General features: G+C 35.5%; 3 protein-coding genes and 2 non-coding genes across 6 annotated transcripts; 2 read left to right on the forward strand and 3 right to left on the reverse strand.

Annotated features, from left to right (window-relative positions):
• Positions 1 to 3,300: 3,300 nt before the first annotated feature.
• LOC113168287 (sialoadhesin-like) lies at positions 3,301 to 5,362 on the reverse strand. Its single transcript, XM_026369305.1, has 5 exons — positions 5,332 to 5,362; positions 5,174 to 5,215; positions 4,698 to 4,958; positions 4,366 to 4,611; positions 3,301 to 3,317 (listed from the first exon to the last, which is right to left on the reverse strand). Exons 1-5 carry the CDS (start codon positions 5,360 to 5,362, stop codon positions 3,301 to 3,303), a joined length of 597 nt encoding a protein of 198 aa, XP_026225090.1.
• A 339-nt stretch (positions 5,363 to 5,701) lies between these two features.
• trnaa-cgc lies at positions 5,702 to 5,773 on the forward strand. The gene has a single exon. It is a non-coding gene; the product is annotated as a tRNA-Ala (tRNA).
• A 4,107-nt stretch (positions 5,774 to 9,880) lies between these two features.
• On the reverse strand, positions 9,881 to 11,889 carry LOC113168620 (high affinity immunoglobulin gamma Fc receptor I-like). Its single transcript, XM_026369669.1, has 4 exons — positions 11,859 to 11,889; positions 11,691 to 11,735; positions 11,162 to 11,422; positions 9,881 to 11,074 (listed from the first exon to the last, which is right to left on the reverse strand). The coding sequence occupies exons 1-4, from the start codon at positions 11,887 to 11,889 to the stop codon at positions 10,752 to 10,754; spliced, it is 660 nt and encodes a 219-aa protein (XP_026225454.1). The 3' UTR covers positions 9,881 to 10,751.
• A 5,262-nt stretch (positions 11,890 to 17,151) lies between these two features.
• On the forward strand, positions 17,152 to 17,223 carry trnaa-ugc. The gene has a single exon. It is a non-coding gene; the product is annotated as a tRNA-Ala (tRNA).
• A 7,353-nt stretch (positions 17,224 to 24,576) lies between these two features.
• Positions 24,577 to 27,917, reverse strand: LOC113168619. Of its 2 annotated transcripts, XM_026369667.1 has the most exons (7): positions 27,708 to 27,917; positions 27,362 to 27,535; positions 26,970 to 27,014; positions 26,388 to 26,453; positions 25,357 to 25,422; positions 25,133 to 25,209; positions 24,577 to 24,876 (listed from the first exon to the last, which is right to left on the reverse strand). In XM_026369667.1, the coding sequence occupies exons 1-6, from the start codon at positions 27,913 to 27,915 to the stop codon at positions 25,133 to 25,135; spliced, it is 636 nt and encodes a 211-aa protein (XP_026225452.1). In that variant the 5' UTR covers positions 27,916 to 27,917; the 3' UTR covers positions 24,577 to 24,876. The 2 variants fall into 2 exon arrangements, with proteins under 2 accessions (XP_026225452.1, XP_026225453.1); XM_026369668.1 differs by lacking the exon at positions 25,133 to 25,209.
• Positions 27,918 to 27,982: the final 65 nt, after the last annotated feature.

A 27,982-nucleotide genomic window follows, 5' to 3' on the forward strand; every position in this document is an offset into this window, starting at 1 on the left:
TAATGTAGGTGCACAGAGGTGTTACTTCCTGTTTTCTTACTTCTGCTGTTAATGTGATGTTTTTTTAGATCAGAAACTTTCTTTTCTACTGAAATAATCTGGTGGTTAAACAATGGTGGGTTCAGTAAGGAGCAAATGTACACTTATGAATATGCATTTAAATGACAAGTAGGCCAAAAGGTTTTACAGATATCAGAGTTAAAAATATACTACGTCTACATCCGTTGTGCTGCATTTTTGCTCAAACCACAGCCATGAGAAAATTGTTCATGTCTGTATCATAACAATCTTACAGTGACACGTCTAACGCACTGATGTTTGGCAGGTTTGGTGATTTCATCCTTAGTGTATTAGCACACTAACAACAGTAAATCAACACTATACACAAAGTAGAAATGCTGCTGATTGAAAATTTGATTAGTAGTAGAAATACTTTTTCCAGAAAGTTTTCGACAAATTAAAATATTTTCCAGATAATTTCACCATGAAAAGTCCTCAGTGAAACCTGAATCTGACTCTGTCTAACTTGAATCAATTCATCATTAACAGCTGATTTCAAGATTGTAGTTTCCACAAATACATACCAAAAGGCACGATAAGCATCATAGCATGTCTCTCTTAATTTATTTGGTCTCACACATGCACATACACAAACACACATTCAATTCACTCTGCCCCCTGCAGTACAACACTAACAACTACTGGAGTTATGATATATAAACGATTACCAAAAAACTAACAACAATTTTATTTATTATGAAGAGTAAATCAACCAATGAGAAAACAATGTGTCACAACTCACAATATATATTTTTTATTATTTGTATCAACACTGGAAACCATGATCAGCAGGTTTCCCATTGTCTACAACAACTTAAAAGTTGAAAGGCTCACACACACACACACACACAAGGTGGTGTTGGGTGTTATGAGAGAAAGGATGGGAAATTTTGGTGAATTTTGTTGCGAGACCAGATACCATGCTCATTTTACTGGAGAAGAAGCTGTTTCTTGGACCATCAGTCCAGAGTCTGTCGGATGCTTTTCAGCAAACTCCAAACTGGCTTTGCACTGAGGAAAGTCTTCTGTCTACCCACTCTGCCATTATGGCTGTCTTGCTTTTCCAAATCATGTCCAATCAGTTTTAATTACTTTAAGTGGACTACAGTCAAGATGTAGAAACACCTTAGCAATTAGTTTGAGGTTTTTGTATTGTCACTGTTTTATCTTGTATTGTATATTTGGGGGGAATTTAGTTGAGTTATTTTCTTAGAGTCATAACAAGGTGGAAGTTCTTCAAATTAGCACAAAGAGGCAGCAGAGTGTTCAAAAGTGAGGTTAGGTTTATTAACAAAAAGGTCAATACAAGTGAGACACAATCAGATCGATGTCTAAACCTCTGGCTGTGGGCATCTTTCAAATACACTTGCCTCCCCAAAGCCCTTCTAAACAGAGTTGCATTTCTCTTTAATCCACTTCCAAAAATCTGTCACCGCCACTTCTAAAAAAAACAATATTGTAGCAAATCAGCCAATTAAGTGACCAAATGTAAATCATGTGATTCAGGAAGCTTCTGCTTGATTTTGACTTGTACATGTTAAGGTGTGTGTGTGTTAACTTGTCGGAGACCCAAATAAATTAGAATAGATCTGAGTCTGTGCTAATGCCATGTTGTGTTTCTATTATTAGGCTTATTATTTATTTATTTACTCTATTATACAGTATTAGCACAGGCTTAGATTGCTTAGGCCTTTAATTCCATACAGAGGCACCTGATAATAAATAAGCTGCATCCCCTTAACATCCACACTCTATTGATTTACATCATACAAAATGTAAGGGTTGTCACCTTGACCAGTTTACAAGAAGGATTTCACAACACTACAATTGGTTAAATACTGGTTTATTTAGGAAGCTTGGGTGGCAACACGGAGTACAAAACACAAACCTAAGACAGGAAACAGGTACTGGATTCAAGGAGCAAGGAATGCTGAGAAATGCAATGTGGTGAGGGGGACACTAAATAAAGAAAAGCAACAGAAACCAAATAATAGGTGAAATCACTGAGGGGTGAGAAATGAAAGACAGACTAAGAGAGAGGTGATAAAAGGTCCGGGGTTGATATGCAGTACACTAAACTAAACAGGAAACCAAACACAAAGTGACAGTGTTCAGAAGACAGGTCAGGTACAAAAACAGATCGATATCAAAAGTGCAAGAAGGCAACGAGAGTACAGAGTCCAAAACCTGAGATCAGAGGAAGAGCCAGAAATATAAGCAGACTTACAAATCCAGGGGTAAGGCAAAGGAAAGGCCAGGTTCATTCCAGGATCTGGTAGCAGTGTAGGCAGGTTAGGAACAATTACAGAAGGGTGGTTTCTAAAAGGTTGAGTTATATCTGAGAGCTGCACAGAGGCACCTTTGTACAGATTCTATTGAGCAAAAGTTTAACTGAATGCCTGTTGTGTGCATTATTTTTTTTTTCTTTGTGAATCAGTTTTTTGTATTACTCACTTAGACCACAAGAGTGCACCACTACACCATGTTTTAAATAGTAAAAAGGTCTGGCTTATTCGACACAATAGCTCTAAAGACCTTCACGTTTTTTCCACGTGACCTGTAAATTCTTAGTACATCATTAGCAAAAAGAAACAATGCAGGAAAAAAAAATTCTGTATTATAATAATGACCCTAGCCATTGCAAATCATTACAATAACATAAACCTCCAACTTATTTTTGTTGTTTTTTTGAGAAAAGAAAAAAAAATGAAGCTAAAGCAAATGCATTGCTTTAGCTTGATCTCAAGACTTTTTTCTGTCAGTACTCTTGTGGACACCTGTCCAATGTGACTCTGTGAATCAACTTAACAGGAACATCACATTGTTGACCACAAAGAATTAAGACTGCGTGTATTAAGTTAGAAGTTGACCACAACGAGTCTATTGAAAAGCCACAGCAGCTCTGTGCTGTTGAACTGTATTTTCACACATGTGAACAGACGCTGATGATGGAAAAAGTTGGTTTAACTGGAAAAAACTGATAAAGAGATAACAGAGATGTCTTTTAGTTGGTCAAAGAGCAAAAAAAAAGAAAAAAAGACGTAAAATGTATTTTATTGAATCCATACAAATCTATAGACAGATGCATAAATGCCTCATTTACATTTTGTAGTAAACATTTATTGGTTTGTAATAACTTGTTAAGTGATTACACTAAACATACAGTTCATAGTCATATCATGGTGTTATAAATTTACAAACTGTTAAAGGGGAGGGAAACTGTTAAAGTTCCTCTTTCAATCAGCTCTCTCCGAAACCTGACACAGAAGATTTACAGAACAAACAAATAAATAATACAAATTCCAGCCTGTTACGGCACTAAAGAAAGTTTAATTTACCTGTAAAAATGTGACATGTTGTGCTGAGTGATTCTAATAGTTGATTTCTAATTTGTATATATATGTTCATTTCTATGTCATAATTGGAATTTGCCAACTGAGAAAACTACAATATGTCTACTGGTGGAAGAGAAACCATCCATCTCATATGAAATTTGTTATTTTTTATTGTTCTTACCTATTGGATTGTAGAAATGAAGGCATATTCTGTCATCGAGCTGATCCTGCTGGTTTTGCCTTTAACAAAAGATTATATCATCATGTTGCCTAAATAATAGAACACATTGTATTTACATTGACTCTGACATTGGCCATAATAATTTAGAATATTTGTGTCTTTCAGAACCAGTTTGACATTTTTGAGAAATGTGTCCATATAATGTCTCCATTATATAAGAAGAACCAGATCCTGGTATGAAAGAGAGTTTATGTTCTAGTTCACACTGTTAAACTTATGTTCAAGGCTGAGGCCTAAACCTGATGTTGCCATTGTGTCTTTTTAAATTTCTTTGTGACTACAACATAAACTTTGGACCCACCTACCCACACTGAGATTGACATATTGGGAAGCAGCACTGTATAAGGAACAAGTTACTACAACAGCAAATATTTCAGTTAAACATATTTTTAACTTAAATTTATTTACCTCTTTGCCAGCAACTTTTGACAAAGTAAAGTAGACCCACACAGAGAAGAAGAATCAGCAGGAAAACCCTGATAACGATCCATGGGATGAATCTCTGCATCTCTTTTTGACCATCTAGAATGAATATACAGCGTATTGCAATTTTTTAATACGAAACTACTTTCACAGTACTTTTTCAAACAGTTTTACAATTATCTAATATAATATGTTGCTTAAAGTCTGTATCTGCTACATTTGTAATTCAAAGCATGTACATGTATGTATATACATACACACACACACACACACACACATATATAAACTCACATTTTGCTGTCCCACCTCTAACAATCAACCTGCTCTCTGCTGATTCTCCAGCTCCAGAGATGTTGCACTTGTAGACTCCTTCATTAGACTTGGAAACACTGTAGATGATCATGTTTCCTGTAGAGCTGTTATTGATGAAGTCTCCATATTGATAAAAATCAGCTGAGGTCTGTGAGGAAGTCGTCTTGTTTCTACAAGTCAGAGTTACAGCTTCTCCCTCCATCACAGGAAGAGCAGGAATTTCCAGGATCACTGAACCAGCTGAACAACAAGGATGTAAAAGCTGATTTAATGATACACTCATGTTGAGTTTATGACAAAATGTTGTTGTCATGATAAAAACTTACCAGTGATAGTGATGTTAACACTGTTGCTTCTTTCCCCCGCTTCAGCCTCAAACCAGTATTTTCCACTGTCAGCTGGAAAAACATCTTTTATGGTGCAGGACGACCCTGTTGATGTCTTTTTATTAGAGGTTTTACATGAGGATATTTTTCCTTTGGACTCACGTACAACTTCACAATAAGAGACCCCCTCACAATAAAAAGTTACTGACTCATATACAAAGAACTGTGCTCTGTTTGGATCAATATGAAGAGAAGCTGCATCTGGAACAAAGACAAACAAGATTCACAAATTAGAGTACGTAAACTGCAGCATGATTCCTATGAGTTACTGCCAGACCTTAATGGTTGGAACAACAAAAAATGAAATAAACTTATTTTGCTATTTTTTACTTCTTATAAAGAAACCATAAAAAAAACCAACAAGAACTAAAAAAATAAAAAATAAAAAAACTCAGTGGGTAAAAACTGCTACTTACTAACTTTCTGATCATGTTCACACGGCATCATCACAATCGTCACTAAAAAGACTAAAGGCGAGAAAGAGACGTTTATAAGATTTATGTGATGATACCAATTATCTATAAACTTCAATTAAAAGTTTGTACTATAAAGAATACTAAAACTCAATACTCACATAGTTTGATGCAGAGAGCTGTGACCTCCATGTTGTCTTGCTACTGACTGAACGTCAGACTGAAGTGAAATGTAGGTGCACAGAGGGGTCTCTTCCTGTTTTTTTTTTTTTACCTTTTCTGTTAGTTTGATGATTTTTTTAGATTAAGAACTTTCTCTACTGTTGCAGCAGAAATAATCTGGTGGTTAAACATCAGTGGTTGGAGCAAAGCACAACTGTAGACTTATAAATATAAGTCGAAATGACCAGTAGCCCAAAATGCTTTACAGGTATCAGAGTTAAAAATGTACCATGTGCAAAGCTTTTATGCTGCATTGTCGCTCAAACCACAACAGTAAGTCGAGAGAATGGTTCAAGTCTGTCTTATGGTGGGGATGTAGCTCAGTGGTAGAGCGCATGCTTCGCATGTATGAGGTCCTGGGTTCAATCCCCAGCATCTCAATGTGTTTTGAGGGGCAGTCTTCTACGAACCCCAGGGTGAGTGGTTCAATTCCTGGTTCCTCCTGGCTACTTGCTGAAGTTTCCTTCGACAAGACACTGAAACTGCATGGTAGCACCGACATCTGTCTGGCAGCTATCCAAACACAATTTCTCAGGGAATCAATAAGTTTCATTCATTATTATTATTATTAGAACAATCTCACATTGACACTGCTAACACACCAATGTTTGGCAGGTTTGATGATTTCTATATATGTCATCTTTGGTATATTAGCATGCAGTAGCAACACTGAGCACAAAAACAAATGGTGCTGATTAAAAATGACATCCATATACAAAATATTTTAGATTTATAATTAGACAAAATCAAATATTTTTCATGATAAATAAAAGTCCTTTGTCCAACCTGTTTCTGACAGTGTTAAGCCTGAAGCTATTTATTTTCAACAACAGCTGATTTCAACATTATTACAAGCTTCAATTAAAACACCCTTAAATGCAGTATCAGTTTCATGATTTTCCTCTTTTATTTTTATGTGTGTCTCTCTAATAATCACTGAGAAACACACACATTCAATTCACAAGTCCTAATCTCCTACCTGCTGTACAACACCAATCGTGTGATTTTCATGTAACACACAGGGGACACGTTTGTCTAAGGTTAAAAATTGAACAGTGAATAGAAAATAATTTCACCAATTAATCAAAACAGACAGCAAGTTAGAGCAGCATGAGACGTCATTCATGTTATTCTACATCAACTGTTTGAAGATAAGAACCATAAACATCATGGATAATAATACATGCAAATATGAAAAAAAAAACATATAGTTCAAGGTAGATTCAAAGTATAATGGGTTATAAATGACTGCAGTGTACAACACTGACAATAAAAAAGTAAAAAATAAAAATAAAAACTAACTCCATTTTCACTTTTCAGCATAGGTGATGGACCTTTAAGTCTGAATTTCTTTATCTTCATTGGCATGAGTCTTAAGTTTAAACCTATATTGAAGAAATCTTACTTTGATCCAGATTCACTAAGTAATTATAGATCAGTCTCTAATCTCCTGTTCTCTAAAATCCTGGAAAAGGTTGTAGCAAATTAGCTTTCAAATCACATTTCTTCTCTTTGAACCTTTCCATTCGGCCTTAAAGTCCTTTCATTCCACCGAAACCACACTTACTGAGGTGATAACTGGTCATACTTTATCTACCAGCGTACACTATCAAACACCCCCCACTATTATAATGCAGCAGCATTTCTCCTTTTTCATCACCCAAAAAAGACACGCTACATCACTCTTCTTCAAAGAAGTCTACTCATTCTGTTTACTTGCAAGTGAACTCTAAATACTTTGTACATCATGAACACAAATTGAATTTAGAAGAAAGCAAAACTAAAGCTAAAGCATCGAGCTAATAAGCAAGCTTTGAGCACATCACGGCATGCTTTCATTGTCATTTGAATAGGATGAGAGACGTGTCATACTGTTGAAGATATCAATTGATATGGCTGATTTATGCATCTTTTCTTTTGTATGTTTTAGTTGTACAGTGTCTTAATTTTTGGGGTAAATAAACAGCCCAAACTATCAACTCTTGTCTCTCATTCGGGAAACTGTTTATCTGCCAAACTGCCAAAGACACCCACATTCAGGGAGGGCAGAATATGCACAACGGCGAAAAAAAAAGAAAAAAAAAAAAAAAACCTTGGATCACTAGCATAGGAACATCAGCTTACAATGCAAATATTTATTATTTATTCATTGATTATTATTTTTATGGAAAATTAATCAAGCTAAATGCAAATTTCTCTCCCAACTGTTTCTGTCTGGACTCTTGTAGATATCTGGTGAACATGAGACATACTGCATCGTGTTCACAGGAATATCACATTGCGGACTGCAAAGAAGCAAGACAGCTATGTATCAGATTAAATTAAGTAACACTATTAAGTTAGAAGCAGACCACAGCGGGTCTATTTAAAAGCCACTGAAACTGTGTGCTCGTTACTTCTATTTTCACACATGAGAACAGACACGCTGCTGATGGAACAAGTTGGTTTTAAATGGTAGAAACAGATACTTAGACATGTCCTTTAGTTAGTCATAGAGCTTGAACAAATTCAACTCAAACTAAGTTTAATTCAAATGTATTTAATGAAAACTAAACAGTGTTTACTTTCTATACAATTCTATGGACAGGTGTATAAAAACCTCATTTATATGTTGTAGTAAATACAAATAGGTTTGAAATAGTTTGGTAAGCGACTAAACATACAGCTGTCTTACTGTCATAATTGTGTTATTCATTTACAAACAATGAGGGAAACTTGTCTTTTAAAGCTCTTCCTTCAGTCAGCTCCCTCACCGAAACCTATAAGACAGAAAATGTGAAGTGAAAGTTAAATTTTTACACATGACACACTTTGGGGGTCAAACATACTTCCAAACTTGATGCTATCATTGAACAGATGACGACGACTAAAGACCAAGAATAAATCTTTGCCTTTGAATAATTAATTGAACAGTTTACAAAACCAATAAATGTGATTGCTGACACAATGATGTATTCACTCATTCATTAAACACACACAAAAATATTTTGTTTGTATAGCAATATAGCAAGTAAATCTACTTAATACTTACTTTTGGAGTATCAAAATTTAAGTTGCCTGTCACATTGAGTCATTGTAATAGTTGATTTTTAACTTGTACATATATGTTGATTGGTACTTGGAACATGAAAGTTAATAATTATGGATGTTGTTGGTAACTAGCTAAATTATTAACCTTGGAAAATCCAGATACCCTTTTTTCATATCATACAGCCACCTTGAGTTGGCAGTTTTATATTGTTCTTACCTACGAGATTGTATTATACAAAACTTCTTCTGATAAAGGTGGATGGGTGACAGTCAATAGTGGCGATACGACTGGTTCTTCATAAAAACAAGATTATGTTATCATGTTGCCAAAATAATCACACATGAGAACAGATTTAATTTGCTTTGAATCAATTATTGTCTATTCTGTTGGATGATTGCAACATCAGTTATGTTTTATATTGGTTTCTAATAAACTCACCAATCCATTGAGAATCATCCGGGCCCAACATGGAGTAAACGGGTCTACATGATGATTGTTCTTCATCTAATAAAGACAGTGAAAGTTAACAGCTATATAAACAGCAACATAATATTTGATGCTTTGAACCAATTTTAAGTTAGGATATTTGTTCATTGTATCTATCAGGAAAAGTTTGATATTTTTGGGTAATCGGTCTTGACTTATCTAACACAAGTTATGCAAAAAGCGCAATAACATTCCTGTCATAAAACTATTTCTCTGTATGCTTTGGGTCATTGTCTTGCTGGAAAACAAATCTTCTCCCAGGTATTTAGCTGCATTCATCTTACCCTCTACCTTAACAAGCCTTCCAGGGCCAGGAAGAGAGGTTTTTTTTTAGAATTTTATTTGTCAAATTCGCCAACTTTTATCAATTATGATTGATTTATGATGTTAATAAATTGATAAAACATCGAAGCGAATTAATACTTTTTATAGACACTGTATTTCTAATCCAAAAAATTAATTTGAAATGTTTTGTCCTTTCAACTGAAATTAGTGTACAATAAAATGCTTTTGAGTTATATGGGTGATGTGGTCTGTACAAGATGTGTATTACAGTTGTGAAGTAAAATGAAAAACAACAGGCAGGTGACGTAGCATACTTTTTGTTTTAACTTGTTTTGTTACAATACTGTACTATGAGCTGCTGTGGTGAAATGTAATAAACATGGCTATTTACTTTGATATTTAGATTATTATTGAAACTCAACATGCTCTCACTTTTCTTTACACAGGCAGATGATCTGTCTCATTTTATATATAATTAAACCATTCAAACAAACAAAACTTTCATGTATATTGGTAAATTTGTTATTTGTTTTAATGTGTTACTAGATCATTGTCTTAATGTTTAATGTCAAAAATGACTAAACAAATGCTTTTGAAATTTGTTTCACGGCTTATTTATTATTAATATGTTGTATACTCTTCTGATTTTCTTGTCAGCTTTGTGTTCTGAAAAAAAGGGACAAAAGAAGAGCAATGTTCTTCCTTTTTTCTTTCGTCATGTTTAGTGTGTCCGTACCAGTTTAATGAGATTTTATTTTATTCTCACCTGTTTGAGTCCCAGTTGAGCCTGATTCAGGTCTCAGAGGGGACACTACTTCAGTAGAGAAAAGATAAGATTATTAGAAAATCAGGAAGGAAAGTTGTTAACACAATCACTTTCATAAAAGTGCAGCAAAACTGTGCTTGAATTATGTCCAAAATTTGTTTTGGTAGGTGTAACAGGAAATTAACTAAATTAACTCAAGTAAGTATGTATTAAGTATTAAACTTCAGTATTAAGTATTAACTAATCTGCAATTAAAATACCAATAAGCTGCTGGTAAATACCTCACTTTGTCTAAAAAATGTACTTAAGCATGTTTAAAAGTACTAAATATTCATCAGAAGGAAATATTCTGTTGCTCAGAGACTGACTGGTTGAATTTAAATTTGTTTTTACAACTAAATTCATAGCTTGTTTTGAGTCACAAATACAAACCGTGAGTGAAATGTTCAGAAGCAGCATTGTACAAGTAACAAGTATTTTTACCCTTATTTTCTTTACCTCTGTGCCAGTAACTTCTGACAAAGTGAAGTAGTCCCACAAACACCAGCAAAACCGCAAATAAAACGGTAACAAAAATCCATGGATTGAAACTAGGAGAGAACGCAACCGTCTCTTTAAAAGGGGAAGTAACCGTCTCTTTATGAGGTAAAGTAATTATCTCCTTGGTAGAGGAAGTAACCGTCTCTTTTTGAACATCTGCAATGGTGATACAAAGTATTGTACCTCATTTACACATACTTCCATAATATTTTGATATTTTCACAATTAGCAAACTTTATTTATTGCTTCAGTTAATATTTAGAGCTACAGTTGTCATTTATACTACATGTAGATATAAATTCTATTTTAAAATCTTTCTGTGTCTCACCTCTGACAATCAACCTGGTCTCAGTCGATTCTCCAGCTCCAGAGATGCTGCACTTGTAGAGTCCTTCATCAGACTCGGAAACACTGTTGATGATCATTTTTCCTGTAGAGCTGCTATTGATAAAGACTCCATCTTTATAGAAATCAGCTGAGGTCTGTGAGGAAGTCGTCTTGTTTCTACAAGTCAGAGTTACAGCTTCTCCCTCCATCACAGGAAGAGCAGGAATTTCCAGGATCACTGAACCAGCTGAACAACAAGGATGTAAAAGCAGATTTAATGAAACACTCATGTTGAATTTATGACAAAATGTTGTTGTCATGATAAAAAACTTACCAGTGACAACAATGTTGACAATGTTACTTCTTTCCCCCCCTCCAGCCTGAAACCATAATTTTCCACTGTCATCTGTGTAAACATTTGTAACGGTGCAGGACGAACCTGTTGCTGTTTTCTTATTAGTTTTATTACATGAGGATATTTTTCCTTTGAGCACATGTACAAGTTCACAATAAGAGACCCCCTCACAATAAAAAGTTACTGACTCATATTCAAAGAACTGTGCTCTGTTTGGATCAATAAAAAGGGAAGCTGCATCTGGAACAAAGACAAAAAAAAAAGAAAGAGACATTTTTTTTTAAATAACAGAACAAAAGAAAAGGGCTAGTGCGAAATGATAAATGTCATCACGATTCTCATGATAATTTGACGTTTGTCTTAACTATTAATCAGAAATGGTTTGATTAATAGAAGAAGGAATATACATTTTCCTGTTTCTTACATCTTTTAAATAAAACACAAAACAACAACAAGCAATACATTCAAAATGCTAAATATGTTCAGTGAGTAAATAACTGGTACTTACAAACTTTCTGATCATGTTCACACAGCAGCATCATTTCAATCATCACTAAAGAGACAAAAGAAAACAACATATGTTTGTACAATCAACGTGCTGATACAAATTGTTGATACAGTAATACACAAATAGCAGCTAAAAGTGTGTTAAATAACAGTCAAACTCAGTACTCACGCAGTTTCATGCAGAGAGCTGTGACCTCCATGTTGTCTTGCTGCGGACTGAACATCAGACTGAAATTTAATGTAGATGCACAGGGGGGCCTCTTCCTGTGAATGCATGTGATGAATCTTTTAGATCACAAACTTTCTCAACTGTTTCAGTAGAAATAACTTGGTGGTTAAACATAAGTGGTTGGAGCAAAGCACAACTGTCAGCATTATGACCAGTACACCAAAATGTTTTACAGGTATCAGAGTTAAAAATATACGTCTACAGCCGCTATGCTGCATTTCAGATCAAACCACAGCAGAAAGGTGAGAGAATAGTTCATGTCTGTATTGTAACAATCTCACAGTGACACTGCTAACACACTGATGTTTGGTAGGTTTGACGATTTCTATATATGTCATCCTTAGTGCAAACATTATCAAATGAACACTAAACATGAAATAAAACTAATGCAGAAAATTTCATCCATTCATTTAATGATTTGTTTTTTAAGCGTTCTGGGAATACTGGTACTACCTAATATACGCACTGGACAGGTTGGATGAAAGTTTGCGTCTTTGAATTTGTTTTGAAAATATTTATTCATTAAACTGAGTTTAAGGACAAAAAAATAAAATAAAAAATGTTTCAATCAACAACTGACTTTTTACACACACACAGATATAAATCAATATTTCTTTCTTTGTTTTTGTCTCTGTCTTTCACTCAGTATCACACACATGCAAACACACATTCAATTTACTAGTCCTACTCTGCCCCCTGCAATCCAACTGAATCTTTGGGATGAGCTGGAAGAAGGCTTTATGGAGCAGTCCTATCACATATTTGTGACCTACATCAGTCACATGTACATTTGTGGAAATAAATAAATAACATTAAGTCACACAGTGTACAACAGTGGCCCCCCATTATGAGCCTGGTTCTGCTGGAGCTTTCTTTATCTAAAGGGTTTTTTTTACTCTTCACTGCCTAAAGCTTCCTCAAGTGGATTGGTTGGGTTTTCTATATTATTATTTTTTGCATATTTATGGTCTGTAAGGTCTAAAATGTTGCACTATAAAGTTACTTGAGATGACTTCTGTTGTGAATTGGCGATGAATAGAACTGATAACTAATGAAAAACCCAAATTCAGTATCTCAGAAAATTAGAATATTACTTAAGACTAATACAAATAAAGGATTTTCCCAAACTTTAATCAGCTAAGTAACTCAAAACACCTGCAAAGGCCTATAAATTGTCTCTCAGTCTAGTTCTGTGTGCTACACAATCATGGGGAAGACTGCTGAGTGTACAAGCAATAGGGATAACCGCACCCTGGAGAGAATTGTGAAACAAAACCCATTCAAAACCCCTAAACACAGACATATGCAAGACATGGGTTTCAGCTGTCGCATTCCTTGTGTCAAGCCACTCTTGAACAACAGACAGCATCTGAAGCGTCTCGCCTGGGTTAAAGACAAAAAGAACTGGACTGCTGCTGATGGTCTAAAGTTATGTTCTCTGATGAAAGTAAATTTTGCATGTTCTTTTGGAAATCAGGGTCCCAGAGTCTGGAGGAAGAGAGGAGAGGCACAGAATCCACGTTGCTTGAGGTCCAGTGTAAAGTTTCCACAGTCAGTGATGGTTTGGGGTGCCATGTCATCTGCTGGTGTTCTTTGTTTTCTGAGGTCCAAGGTCAAAGCAGCTGTATACCAGGAAGTCTTAGAGCATGTCCTGCTTCCTGCTGATGACCAACTTTAGGGAGATGCAGATTTCATTTTCCAACAGGACATGGCACCTGCCCGCAGTGCCAAATCTACCAGTACCTAGTTTAAGGACCATGATATCCTTGTTCTGAATTGACCAGCAAACTCGCCTGACCTTAACCCCATAGGAAAGCTATGGGATATTGTGAAGAGGAGGATGTGATATGCCAGACCCAACAATGCAGAAGAGCTGAAGGCCAGAGCAACCTGGGCTCTCATAACACCTGAGCAGTGTATTGGTCTAAAATTGAATAGGTAGAGAACATATTTTGACCTTGTAATTTCCATATTGTACACACAAAGAAAAAAAATGTACCAAAAACTGAAACAACAATTGTCTTTACCATGAATAAAAAAAAAAAAAAAAGGTGAAAACACAGAAAAGACAAAATAAACATGTAAATCGAACAACTAGAAAATAATCTGGGGTTACACACTGGTCTGAGCAATAATTACAGTACACATAAATTATATTATTATACATATTATTTTGAAATTCCAGACTTAATTGGACTTGGTTTTGCAGCTGTTTTTTCTTTGGGTATTCTGGGCCCTGTTCTTCTTATATCTCTATATACAGAATCGGGTTTTAGACAAGGTTATTTGGTTGTATGTTGTCTCTTCAGAGAAGTGGTTTCACAAAAGCTAGATTTAATAATCTAGTGAACAGTGCACTCTGGTGGTTGTTGACTGAATCATACAGTTTGTAACAGTGGATTGTTTGTAGAAGAACAAACCTGCTCGTGAGCTCCTTTCAGTTTGTGGATATGTTGCCAGGTCAACAAGCTCGACATGACTTTGGAAGAACCCACAGATCTACGATCATGTCATCATCATCATCATCATATTGTCTAACTTACAGTACCTGTTAATCCACCTACACAACAGAGCCATGTTGTGCATGAGACTGTTTCTCATTTATTTTACTTTATAAGTTGAAAACATTTCTATCAGCACATTTCCTAATATTCCAAGTTGTCAAAAAGTAACTTAATGCAGCTTTAGACCAGTTTGTTATGTGTTGTATGCCAGTGCTAAGAGTAGCTGACATAAATCTCGCTACATGTTTGAGGTTTTTCTACTGGTTTCAGTGTGAAATACTTTGAGTTTCTACAGTTTCATCGAAATACACATAAAGTACAAAATCTACTCAACTTGTAAAACTGCTTAATATTCAAAGGTCTAATAGAAGTCAATTGACGGCTGATCTACTGACATAAGTGGAAAACACAAGGTCATCAGGTTGGGTCTCCTTTAATTCTCTTGAATCTCGATTATGTCTGTTGATTTCCATTGTGGCTGCTTGTTGATTGACAGCATGTCAGTGCTGCTGTTTGTGTTCACTTCAGGTCGACCACATTTTAGATCAGGTCATGACATTCTGGTCCATTCACGTCTAGTCTGGCTGTATTTTTTTCATATGAGGTTGGCTTTCTACGTGTCCATTCAGTTCAGACCTCTGACGGCCTCTCGTCTAGAGAGAGAGACTCGTAAGTGAAGATTTTTTCAGCTGTGTGTCTGTTGTATGCCTGATGTCATAGTTTACAGCATAAATAACTATTTGATCTAACATTCAAAGGAATTGGAGTTTGGTTTGTACCAGTAGTCATACTAGGTAACTTAAGTTCTGCCGTTAGCCACAACATACCTCCTGAGGAGACTGAGGTCTTTTGGAGTGAAGGGAGCACTCCTGAAGACCTTCTATGACTCTGTAGTGGCATCAGCCATCCTGTACGGTGTGGATTGCTGGAGCAGCAGCATCACAGAGAGGGAGAGGAAGAAGCTGGACAAAGTAATCAAGACGTCCAGCTCTGTCCTGGGCTGTCCCTTGGACTCAGTGCGAGAGGTGGGTGAGAGAAGGGTCCTGGCAAAACTGACATTCATGCTGGACCACGAGTCTCACCCACTGCAGGACGCCCTGTCTGCTCTGGGGAGCAGCTTCAGTGACAGACTGATCCACCCTCGCTGTGCGAAGGAGAGATTACGCAGATCTTTTCTCCCTGCTGCAGTCAGACTGTACAATGAACACTGCTGATACTCATATTACACCTGGACAATAATCATAAACCAACTTTACAATGTACATTTTCAATACTGCCATCCAGTAATATCCATATACTGTACTTACATGTATATATTTTATTTATTACTGTACTGTTTGTACTATCAGGTTTCATAGTCTATTTATCTCGGACTGTGCCAGTTTAGTCTTTCGTCTCCTTTGGTCAGACTGTCTTTCTGACACTCTACTGTATTTAAGCTGTTGTAAAAATGCAATTTCCCCATTGTGGGACTAATAAAGGTTTTCTTATCTTATCTTATCATACAGTTCCTATAAAAATATTTTCACTCTCTTGAATGGTTTTATCCTTTTATTGATATTACAAATCATTCATGGTCAATAAATTGGGGAGCAAAAAAAAAAACCTAATACAAAGCAATGTCAATTAAAAAAAAGTGCATGGTAAAATCAGTGTTTGGTGCTAGTAGTCCCACAATTGGTAAAATGGGGATCACCTGAGTGCAGTGAAAGCGTCTAAAGTGATTTCAGTATAAATAAATTTGTGTCTGAAAGGTCCAGCAGAACAATGGTGTTAACATCTGAGTACATGATGAAGACATCTTTATTCAGAAAACCAGAAAAGTGAAAATTGTTTATATTAGTTTTTCCTGCCACTTTAAGTTTTTTTTTTTTTTTATTCCTTTTTTTTAGGGTTTTTTTATAATGCTTACTTTGACCACATGAGTGCACCACTACACCACATTCTACATAGGGAGCGAGTCTGTCTGCAAACCACCATCATAATAAGACTAAAAACATTGTTTTTTACAGTTTCTCCCTACATCACAGAAAGAACAAGACGACCCTGTTGATGTTTTCTTAGTAGTGGTTTTCCATGAGGGCATTTTTCCTTTGGACTGACATACAACTTCACAATCTGAAACCTCCTCACAACAAAAAGTTAGTGTCTCATATACAAATAACTGTGCTGGTTTCCAGCTTCTTTCAAATAAACCACAAAACAACAACAGTGAAAATATGTCCCTCAAAAGGCTGAGTGCGTTCAGTGAGGTAATTACAAGCTTTCTGATTATGTTCATGACACATCAGCTTCATCACTAAAGAGAATCAGATTACTTATGTGGAAAAACACAAATAGCAACTGAAAGTTTGTAGAGACAGACTCCGTACACACAAATTTTGATGCAGAGAGCTGCAACCTCCATGTTGTCTTGCTGCTGACTGAACATCAGACTGAAGTGTAATGTAGCTGCACAGAGAGGCCTTTTCCTCTTTTCTTACTTCTGCTGTTAATGTGATGATTTTTTTTGATCAGAAACTTTTTCTTCTGTTACAGCAGAAATAATCTGGTGGTTAAACATCAGTTGTTGGAGCAAAGCACAACTGTGGACTTTAAAATATAAATAAAATGACCAGTAGTCCAAAATGTTTTACAGGTATCACAGTCAAAAATGTCAGCTTTTACGCTGCATTGTCTCTCAAACCACAGCAGTGAGTTGAAAGAATGGTGTCATGTATGTTGTAATTGGGGATGTAGCTCAGTGGTAGAGTGCATGCTTTGCATGTATGAGGCCCTGGGTTCAATCCCCAGCTTCTCCATGTGTTTTGAGGGGTAGTTGTAGTTTAATTCCTGGCAGAGGTGTCCTCAAATAAGACACTGACACCCCGTAGTACCACTGACCTCTGTCAGACAGCTATCCTACCACAATTTCTCCAAGGGAATCAATAAGGTATTTGTTGTTATTATTATTTAGAACAATCTCATAGTGACACTGCTAAAAACACCGATGCAGGTTTGATGATAATGTATTAACATTCTAACATTAGCAAATTAACACTAAACACAAAGTACAAATGATGCTGAATCAAAATGACATAACTTTTTAAAAAGTGTTGACAAATGTAAATATTGACATTTGTTGCCACATTAAAGACAAAAAATGCAACATAAGTCATGTGTTCTCACACTGCGCAAAGTCTGTTCAAAGAGGTGCAGAGTTACTTGTTTGGTGAAAGTATTAAGTCAACTGATTGAGTGATTTCTTAGAACAGTCACAGGATACATTTGTATGAGGTTAATAATAGAATAGTGAATAGAAAATTATTTATTAAACAGAACTCTTTACTGTTAACATTTTAAGATAAGTGGTGAACTTTTCAGTCAGAATTCCTTTATCTTCAAGTCTGTACAGGTACACTAAAGTACAGGTGGACTCTGCCCACTGCAAATATTATTATCATTAAAATTTCAGTAAAAACAAAAATAAATAAATAAATAAAGAAATAATAATAAAAATAAAAAAAAAAACAGGCCGATATCAAACCTCCCCTTTATCTCTAAGATTCTAAGATAGCAGCGGGGCAGCTATGCTCTTATCTACATTGAAATAACACACACAAACTATATCAGTCAGGATTTAGGCCTCATCACAGCACAGAGACGGCACTTGTTAAATTAGAAATTACCTCCTATTGGCCTCTGATCAGCGTTGCGTCACAATGCTTGTGTTACTTGACCTCAGGGCAGCTTTTGACACCATTGACCATAGTATTCTCCTTCACAGACTAGAAAATGTTGTAGGAATTAAGGAAACAGCCCTCTCCTGGCTTAGGTCCTATTTGAGTGATTCCATTTAGATCTACACACTGTTATCACACTGTAGATCTAAATGGCAATTTGGTGTTCCACAGGGTTTGGTTTTAGGCCCACCACTTGGTCCCACAATGGTAGGCAGGGCAGCATGAGGAGGTCTTGCCTAAGGACCCCTGCTGGAGGTAGGCCACAGCTGGGATTTGAACCCCAGTCTCCCACATGGAAGGTGGTGATGTTACCACTACACTAACCAGCCGACCAAGCTGTCTGTTCTGATTATTAAATAAGCATGGTATTAGCTTTCATTGCTATGCTGACGACACACAGTTATATGTTCCATCAAAACCAGATGAGATCAAACAGCTTAATAAAGTTGAGCAACGTGTAAAGGATATAAGAGACTGGATGCTAATTAACTTCTTGCTTAATCCTGATAAGACAGAAGTACTAGTTATAGGACCACATGCAACTAGAAGCAAGATTTTAGATCACACCGTAACTCTAGATGGCCTTTCTGTTCTATCTAGTGCAACAATAAAAGACCTTGGTGTGATTCTAGATTCCAGTCTTTCATTTGAAGCTCATGTAGAATGTAATGTAATATCACCAGGACAGCTTTCTTTCACCTCAGAAATATTGCCAAGCTAAGGAATATTTTGTCACTAAATGATGCAGAAAAATTAGTCCATGCTTTCATCACCTCTGGGTTGGACTACTGTAATAGCCTTCCAAATAGTGTTTGGGATTCAGACACAGTCTCAGTATTTAAGTCTAGGCTGAAAACCTATTTATTTAGTCAAACATTTTTGTAAATAGATTTGCCTTAGGGAAAGACTCATGGATGGTGAACTGGTGTGTTTAGATGCTGTCTTCCCCACTGTCACTGATCACTCAGGTTTGTTGATGGTGAAGTGTTCGGTTGCTCTACATCCCAGTGAGCCCTCATGTCTGTGTTTCCTTCTGGCTCACCCTTTTAGTTAGGCTGTCATAATTAGTCCTGCCGGAGTCCCTGCTGCACTACACTAAATATACATTCACCTCAAACTTTTTCTGACTGTGATCATAACTAACTGCCATCTCTCCTCTTCTCTTTCTCTCCCTCTCTCTTTCCTTTTACTGTTTCTCTGTGAAGCTTCACATGTCGTTCCACCCTCTGCCCTGTGGACCTGTCTGTCTCTTCCTGGTGCCCCGCTTTTGGTTCAAGATCTCGTTGCTTGGATGCCCCGTTTGGTCTCTGTGGAATGTGTGTGGTGACTGGGGTTGGTTCCACTCTACCATGAAGACGGTCCTGGCCTCGGCTGTTGTTGGAAGCTGTTTCTCTGAGGTCTTGGCTCAACAGCAGTCGCTCGATAAGATGAGTCTCACTCTGCTCAGGTCCATTTGTTTTGGACCCACAAGGGCCTCTAGTCAGTAGATACATTTTATACTGTATATTTCTGAGAGCTGCACAGAGGCACCTTTGTCTGTTGAGTGACCAAATGGTTAGCTGAATGCCTGTCAAATGCATTATTTCATAATTTACCTAAACAGCAAAACAGCTATTATAATTTAGAATATTATTATTATTACTATTTTTTATTTTATTTTATTTTTGAAAACTACCAAGATCAAAATAGATCTGTTTTTTTTAATGGTTTTGTGAATCAGTTTTTTTCTGTTTATTTTTGTATTACTCACTCAGACCACAAGAGTGCACCACTACACCACCTTTTCAAAGTAAAATGGTCTACATGAAAGACTTTCCCATTTTCTACAATGTGATCTGTAAATTCTTAGTACATCATAAGTAGAAAGAAACAAAAAACAATGCAGAAAAACGAAAATCTCTGTCTTATGATAATGACTCTAGTCATTGTAAATCATTTCAGTAATACTAACCTCTAACATATAAAATAGATTAAGCTAAAGCAAACGCATCACCTGACTTTTTTCTGTCAGGACTCTTTCTGACACCTGTCAAATGGAAGACATAATGCATCAGGTTCACAGTTTTGTCACATTAGAAATAAGACAGTGTATATGAAATTAGAAGTTGACCACAGCGAGTCTATTGAAAAGCCACAGCAACTCTGTGCTGTTGAACTGTATTTTCAGACATGTGAACAGACACTGAGGATGGAAAAAGTTGGTTTAACTAGAATAAACTGATAAAGAGTGACATGTCTTAGTTGGTGAAAGAGCAAAAAAAAGATAAAAAAAACTTTTAACATAAAATGTTAAATATTTTATTTTAATCCAAATTCAGACAGTGTTTACTTTCCATACAAATCAAAGGACGTATGCATAAATGCATCATTTAAATTTTGTAGTAAACAAAGAACTTGTTAAGTGACTACACTAAACATACTGTTGTGTTTGTGTCATAGTCATATCATGGTGTTATAGATTTACAAACACTGAGGGAAACTGTTACAGCTCCTCTTTCAATCAGCTCTCTCTCCGAAACCCGACATAGAAAATGTACAGAACAAATAAATAATACAAATTACAGCCCATTACGGCACTAAAAGTTTAATTTACCTGTAAAAAAATGCAATCATACAGCTACCTTGTGTTGATAGTAACCTGAGACCATCCATCTTATAGGACATGAGTAATTTTTTAGAAGGCATATTCTGTCATGGAGCTGATATGGCTAGTTTTGCTTTCAAAAAAAAAAAAAAAAATACCAGCATGTTGCCAAAATGTCACACTTGTGTTGAAGGTCGAGGCCCAATTCGGACCTACCAACACTGCGAATGACATGTTGGGAAGCAGCCCTGTATAAGGAACAAGCTCCCTTCACAACAAATATTTCAGTAAAATGGATTTTTAACTTTAATTTCTTTACCTCTTTGCCAGCAAGTTTTGACAAAGTAAAGTAGACCCACACAGAGAAGAAGAATCAGCAGAAACACCTTGGTAACGATTGATGGGGTGAAACTGGAAGAGGAAGTAACCATCTCTATAGAAGAGAGAGTAACTGTCTCTTTTTGACCATCTAAAATCAATAAAGAGAATATTGCATGTGTTAATGTGCAAATAATTTTACAGTATTTTGATAACAATTTGACAGTTATTTGATATCATATGTTGGTCAAAGTCAATGTCTTTGTAATATTAAATATTTGTAATTTAAAGCACGTCCATGTCTTTATGTGCACATATGATATATTGACATATTTTCGAATGTTTCTGTGTCTCACCTCTGACAGTCAACCTGCTCTCTGCTGATTCTCCAGCTCCAGAGATGCTGCACTTGTAGAGTCCTTCATCAGACTTGGAAACATTGTGGATGATCATGTTTTCTGTAGAGCTGCTATTGATCATCTATATAGAAATCAGCTGAGGTCTGTGAGGAAGTCGTCTTGTTTCTACAAGTCAGAGTTACAGCTTCTCCCTCCATCACAGGAAGAGCAGGAATTTCCAGGATCACTGAACCATCTGGACAACAAGGATGTAAAAGCTGATTTAATGATACACTCATGTTGAGATTATGACAAATGTTGTTGTCATGAAAAAAACTTACAAGTGACAAAAATGTTGACACTGTTGCTTCTTTTAACCCCTCCAGCCTCAAACCAGTATTCACCACTGTCATCGGCATAAACATTTCTAATGCTGCAGGACGACCCTGTTGCTGTTCTCTTATTAGTTTTATTACATGGTGATATTTTCCCTTTGAACTCATGCACAACTTCACAGTAAGAGTTCCTCACAATAAAAATTTACTGACTCGTATTCAAAGAACTGTGCTCTGCAACAAAGAAAAAGAAAGAGACTCATAAAATATATATGTGTTTTAAATAACAGAACAAAAGAAATTAGTACAAAGTGATAAGTGGCAGCATGAATCCTGTGACAATTAGTTTATGTTTCTATTTAAATTGTTGGATCAACACATTTACTTACTAACTTTCTGATCTTGTTCACACAGCAGTATCACAATCATGACTAAAAAGATGACAAATAGATGGTTATAAAGTCAATGTGCTGATACAGAAAAACAAAAACGCCAGCTGAAGGTTTGTAATGTAAAGTAAAACAGACAGACTCAGTACTCACGCAGTTTGATGCAGAGAGCTGTGACCTCCATGTTGTCTTGCTGCTGACTGAACATCAGACTGAAATTTAATGTAGATGCACAGAGGGGCCTCTTCCTGTTTTCTTACTTCTGCTGTTAATGTGATGATTTATTTAGATCACAAACTTTTTCTACTGTTTCAGTAGAAATAACTTGGTGGTTAAACATAAGTGGTTGAAGCAAAGCACAACTGTCAGCATTATGACCAGTAGACAAAATGTTTTACAGGTACCAGAGTTAAGAATACATTACGTCTACAGCATCTATGCTGCATTTTAGTTCAAACCACAGCAGTAAGTTTAGTGAGTTGTTGTAGTTGGGGATGTAGTTCAGTGGTAGCGTGCATGCTTTGCATTTATGAGGCCCTGGGTTCAATCCCTAGCATTTCCATTTATTTTGAGGGGCAGTTGTCTGCAAACCCCAGGGTGAGTGGTTTTATTCCTGTTTCTTCCTGGCTACTTGCTGAGGTGTCCTCGAACAAGACAGTGACACCCTGTAGTAGCGCTGACTTCTGTTGGTTAGTGTTAGACAAATGTAAATAAACTGTAAAATACTGGTGAAGTGATTTCTTAAAACAGCCACAGGACACATTTTATAAGGTTAGTAATAGAATACTAAAAAGAAAATTATTTATTTTATTATTTATTTTAACATCATGAGATGTCATTCATGTAATTTTACACCAAATCTATGAAAATAAGAAGTCATGGATGACAAAACATGATAATATATATTTTGACACAGTTGCCAAACTGAACTTGTCCTTTTTTTTCTTGTCAGGTTTTTCTTGATTTTCTCTGCAGTAAAATTTGACATTTGGCTCATAACTAGCACCTCACCTTCCAACTTTACAGAACAGGGCAAGAATCATATTAGAAAACAGGTAAATTCAGTTTTAATGTAATTTGTAAAATATATATATATATATATATATAATTCCCTGTCTAAGTTGATGATGGCATTGAAACCTACACCTTGTAGCAATTTAGGGTTTTAGCAAATTAGCTTGCAAATTACATTTCTAATAATAATCTCTTTAAACTTTTCCAGTTGATCTTAAAATTCTTTCATTTAACTGAAACTGGAGTTACAAAAGTTAATCATCAGTATTCTCGACTACTGCAATGTCTTACTGGCGTGCCTACAAGCATGCACTATCAAACCTGTCCAGATGATCATAAAAGCAGCAGCAATTCTTGTTTTTCATTATTTAAAACCTGCTGTTGCTGCCCATATCAGGTTCAAAGCCTTGACTCTTGCCCACAAAGTTGGGAATTACCTACTAATGCGTGCTCAGCTGCCTCCCTCCAAATCAAAAAAAAACTTGACTGTTCTGCAACTTTTTCTTCGATGAAATCCTACAAAACTAAAAAAAATAAACAAATGTGATATGTAGCAGTCTAATAGTTTCTAGTTTTTCCTCCTATTTTTTTTAAAGGTGAAAATACGTTTTCTTTAAAGCGGACTGTTTGTGTTTTTGTGTGTACTCAATTTGAACACGAGAGTGGTCATTACCTTTATTAATCCATGAATCTCTGAATTCAGACTGTTGTCAAAATAAGTCTACAAAGTATTCTGTTCCCTACAAAGTGAACTCAAAATTTGTGTATATCATGAATACAAGTGGAATTTAAAAAAAGATAAAGTAAAAACTGTGACTCGGGCGGTTCTAGGATTTCATCCTTACAGGGGGTTAGCCCCTAATGACTGAACAGCACTACTAATGTTGCTCTCAGCACGTTAATGCAATCCATGGTTAGAGCACAAGTTAATAGGCAAGTTTTCGCACATAGGTTTCTGTCAATTGAGTATTAGCACGTGTTTCCTGTTGAAGAGACATTTTATATGACATGCTGTATCTTTGAGGTTTTCATTTTAGTAATAACAGCATGAACTACAATGTCACGGGAACTGTTCTATTGTCCAACTGGAAGGAAGGAATATAACCAACGCAAGAGAATGAAAACAATTTTAACATGTGTATTAGCAAGACACTTATAAACACACAATCTTTTTTTCATCATAATGGAGAAATTACATCAGCTGTAATTTCTTTTGTCTGACTTTGTAGATCTCTTAACTGAGCCTGCCGATTGTTTTCATCGAACATCAAGTTTTTGACCACAAAGAGGCAAGAGGGCTTGTTTCGGATTAAATGAAGTAAGTAAGTTAGAGGAACCACAGTGGGTCTATTTAAAAGCCACTGAAGCAGTGTGCGCTTGTTACTTCTATTTTTACACTAATGAACAGACACGCTGCTGATGGAACAAGTTGGTTTAACTGGTTAGTAGAAACAGATACCTCTTAAAGAGACATGTCCTTTATTTATAGAGTTTAAACAAATTAAAACTTAAACTAAATACAAATGTATTTAATAAAATCTAAACAGTGTTTACTTTGCTTACAAATTTATGGACAGGTGTATAAAAGCCTCATTTAGATTTGGTAGTGAATACTTATCAGTTTGAAATAGTTTGGCAAATCACTACACTAAACAAACAGCTATCTTACTGTCATAATCATGTTATTAATTTACAATCAATGAGGGAAACTTGTCTTTCAAAGCTCCACCTTCAGTCAGCTCTCTCTCCAAAACCTGTAAGACACAGAAAATATGAAGCACAAGTATAAATACTTTAGGAAGTCTTTTGGAGCATCAAAATTTAAGTTGCTTGTCACATTGAGTCATTTTAATACAGTAGTTGATTTCTAACTGATTTCAATGTTGCAATTATGACCTTCCAGCTAATTCTGGAAGTATATAAAGTTATTTACCTCGGGAAATCCAAATACCCAGTTTTGCCATTCTACAGTTTTCTCTATGACATACTTTGTTGTGTCATTATTCTTACCTACGGAATTGTATAATAAAAGGCATCTTCTGTTAAAGGTGTGTTGGCACTAGTCAATGGAGGTGATATGACTGCTTCTACATAAAAACAAGATTATTAGATTAGATAGTCACACACTAGAACAGATTTAATTTACTTTAAATCTATTCTGATCTTATCTGGTTTTATTTCTTTGGTTGATTACAACATCAGTTACGATTTATATGGGTTTTTAATAACCTCACCAAGCTGTTGAGAATCATCCAGGCCCAACATGGAGTAAATGGGTCTACATGATGCTTCGCCTTCATCTAATAAAGATAGTGAAAGTTAACTGGTATGTCAAAAGCAACATAATATTTGATGTTCTGAGCCAATTTAAGGTTATTTTAGGACATTCATTCATTGTACTTATCAGGATAAGTTTGATATTTTGGGTAATTTATCTAACACAAGCTATGCAAATTCAGCAATAACAGTTAATCTTCTTTTTTTTTTTTTGTTAAAAATTGGTTCTAGATTTTCCGCTGCCTAAATAGCATAGTGAGAGCCCAAAAACAAACACCTGACATCTATTTCCATCAAAAAAGGAAGCTAAATTCTAGAACCCCTTTAAAGCCACAACAATTGGATTTTACATTTTACATTAGCAAACTGCATGTAGCTTTATGCTAAGCTAAGCTAATCAGCTTTGTAGAAGGTCATAGCAACAAGTCTTCTCACCAAAAGTAAATTTTACATCTTTAATGTGAATGTAATATAAATCCATGAGCTTTTTAAACATTTCATGTTTAACTTTTAAGTACAACAGAGCACGAGATTAGCGTCCATGGAAATCCACAACCTCTACTCTACACGCAACTTGTACCCTGCAAATGCGCCAGCCTTGTTCTCTGTGGTTTTCTTGTGCAGTTTTAGTGTAAGAAGCTCAAGTTTACCCCTAGCAGTCACACATCAAAAAAAAAAAAAAAAAAAAAAAAACTGAGACAACCGTCTCATGTTTACAGTATGGCTTGTTCTTATAATACCATGGTCACAATTTTACTCAGCTTTTGGTAATGGTACAAGGTTGTATATTTTTATTCCAAATAATAAATTTGAAATATTTTTGTTGCTTCAACTCAAATTAATTAACAGTTAATATAACTCAAAATACTTTTGAGTTGAGCATATAACTCAAAATACTTTTGAGTCATATGCTTACTGGTGTCTGTGATATGATATTAAGTACAGTTGTGAAGTAAAATTAAAGCAACAGGTAGGTGAAATACTGTACCTTTCTCTTTTTTTTTTTTTTTTACAACACCATAAACTGCTGTGGTTGGATTGACACTTGCAGTACCTAAAAAAGTAAAAATTTAATTATTATTATTATTATTATTGTTATTATTATTATTATTATTGTTATTATTATTATTATTATTATTATTATTATTATTATTATTATTATTATTATTATTATTATTATTATTTATTTATTGTGATATTTAAATCATTATTACACCTCATTATGATAACTGACTTATCTTTACACAGAAACATGATCTGTCTAATTAATTACATCACTAAACTATTCAAAAAAATAACACTTTCATGTTGTCTATTGGTAAAACTAAACTAAATTGTTTCTAGATCATTGTCTTTATGTTTAATGTCAACAATTACCAAAAAAGTCTATAAAAAATTGTTTCAAAGCTCATTAATCTTATTTCCAAAATCTTCTGATTTATTTGCAGAACTTTGTAATGAGGACATTTGTGTTCTCCAAAAATAAGGCCAAATAAGAATCATTTTCTTACTTTACATGTCAATTATAGTATGTCCATATCACTTTAATGATATATGGTTGGTTTCTCACCTAGTTGATTCCCAGTTGACCCTGATTCAGGACTCTGAAGGTACACTACCACAATAGAGGTAAAATAAGATCATTAGAAAACCAGGAAGAAAAGTTTACGTACTTTAAACATTAAACATTAAATGTTTACCTTTAAAAAGGACAAAGTCACAATTGCTTGCAACAAAATGGAGCAAAATTGTGCTTAAAATGTGTTAAAAAAGTTTTCAGCTTTCACCAATTTGCAATTAAAATACTAATTAGCTGCAGGTAAATACCTCACTAAATTTACGGCTTGTTTGGACCCAGATATACTGTGACTTACATGTTGATGGAAGCAACATTGTACAAGTGTTACTCTCTTACAACAGCAAATATTTGAGTAAAATGTATTTTTACCTTTATTTACTTACCTCTGTGCCAGTAACTTCTGACAAAGTGAAGGAGTCCCACCAAAACCAGCAAAATCGCAAATAAAACAGTCAGAATAATCCATGGATTTGAACTGGGAGAGAAAGTAACCATCTCTTTAAAAGGGGAAGTTGTCGTCTCTTTATAAGGGAAAGTAACCGCCTCTTTCTGACCACCTGCAATGATGATACAAAGTATTGTACCTTAAAATGTGCAGGTACTTCCACAATATTTTAACAACCCTTAGAAAATTAAATAATATAAAGTGTTGCTTAAAGTCAATATTTAGAGCTACAGTGGTCATTATTGTCATATCCCATCTACTTAACAACTGTTTCTGTGTCTCACCTCTGACAGTCAACCTGCTCTCAGCCGATTCTCCGGCTCCAGAGATGTTACACTTGTAGGGTCCTCCATTAGACTTGGAAACACTGTGGATGCTCATGTTTCCTGTAGAGCTGCTACCAATAAAGCTTCCATAATGATAAAAATCAGCTGAGGTCTGTGAGGAAGACGTCTTGTTTCTACATCTCAGAGTTACAGCTTCTCCCTCCATCACAGGAAGAGCAGGAATTTCCAGGATCACTGAACCATCTGAACAACAACGATGTAAAAGCTGATTT

This window comes from Anabas testudineus, chromosome 18 (genome assembly GCF_900324465.2).
Source record: "Anabas testudineus chromosome 18, fAnaTes1.2, whole genome shotgun sequence".
NCBI classification, from domain to species: Eukaryota; Metazoa; Chordata; class Actinopteri; order Anabantiformes; family Anabantidae; genus Anabas; species Anabas testudineus.

Coding starts and splice junctions, on each gene's coding strand:
- LOC113168287 (XM_026369305.1), bottom strand. CDS start 5,362: ATGGAGGTCACAGCTCTCTGCATCAAACTAT. Junction 4,959..5,173: donor TGAACATGATCAGAAAGTTA/GTAAGTAGCAGT, acceptor TCTTTGTTCCAG/ATGCAGCTTCTCTTCATATT. Junction 4,612..4,697: donor TGTTAACATCACTATCACTG/GTAAGTTTTTAT, acceptor CTTGTTGTTCAG/CTGGTTCAGTGATCCTGGAA.
- LOC113168620 (XM_026369669.1), bottom strand. CDS start 11,889: ATGGAGGTCACAGCTCTCTGCATGAAACTGC. Junction 11,423..11,690: donor TGAACATGATCAGAAAGTTT/GTAAGTACCAGT, acceptor TCTTTGTTCCAG/ATGCAGCTTCCCTTTTTATT. Junction 11,075..11,161: donor TGTCAACATTGTTGTCACTG/GTAAGTTTTTTA, acceptor CTTGTTGTTCAG/CTGGTTCAGTGATCCTGGAA.
- LOC113168619 (XM_026369667.1), bottom strand. CDS start 27,915: ATGGAGGGAGAAGCTGTAACTCTGAGATGTAGAAACAAGACGTCTTCC. Junction 27,536..27,707: donor GAGCAGGTTGACTGTCAGAG/GTGAGACACAGA, acceptor TCATCATTGCAG/GTGGTCAGAAAGAGGCGGTT. Junction 27,015..27,361: donor CAGAAGTTACTGGCACAGAG/GTAAGTAAATAA, acceptor CTATTGTGGTAG/TGTACCTTCAGAGTCCTGAA.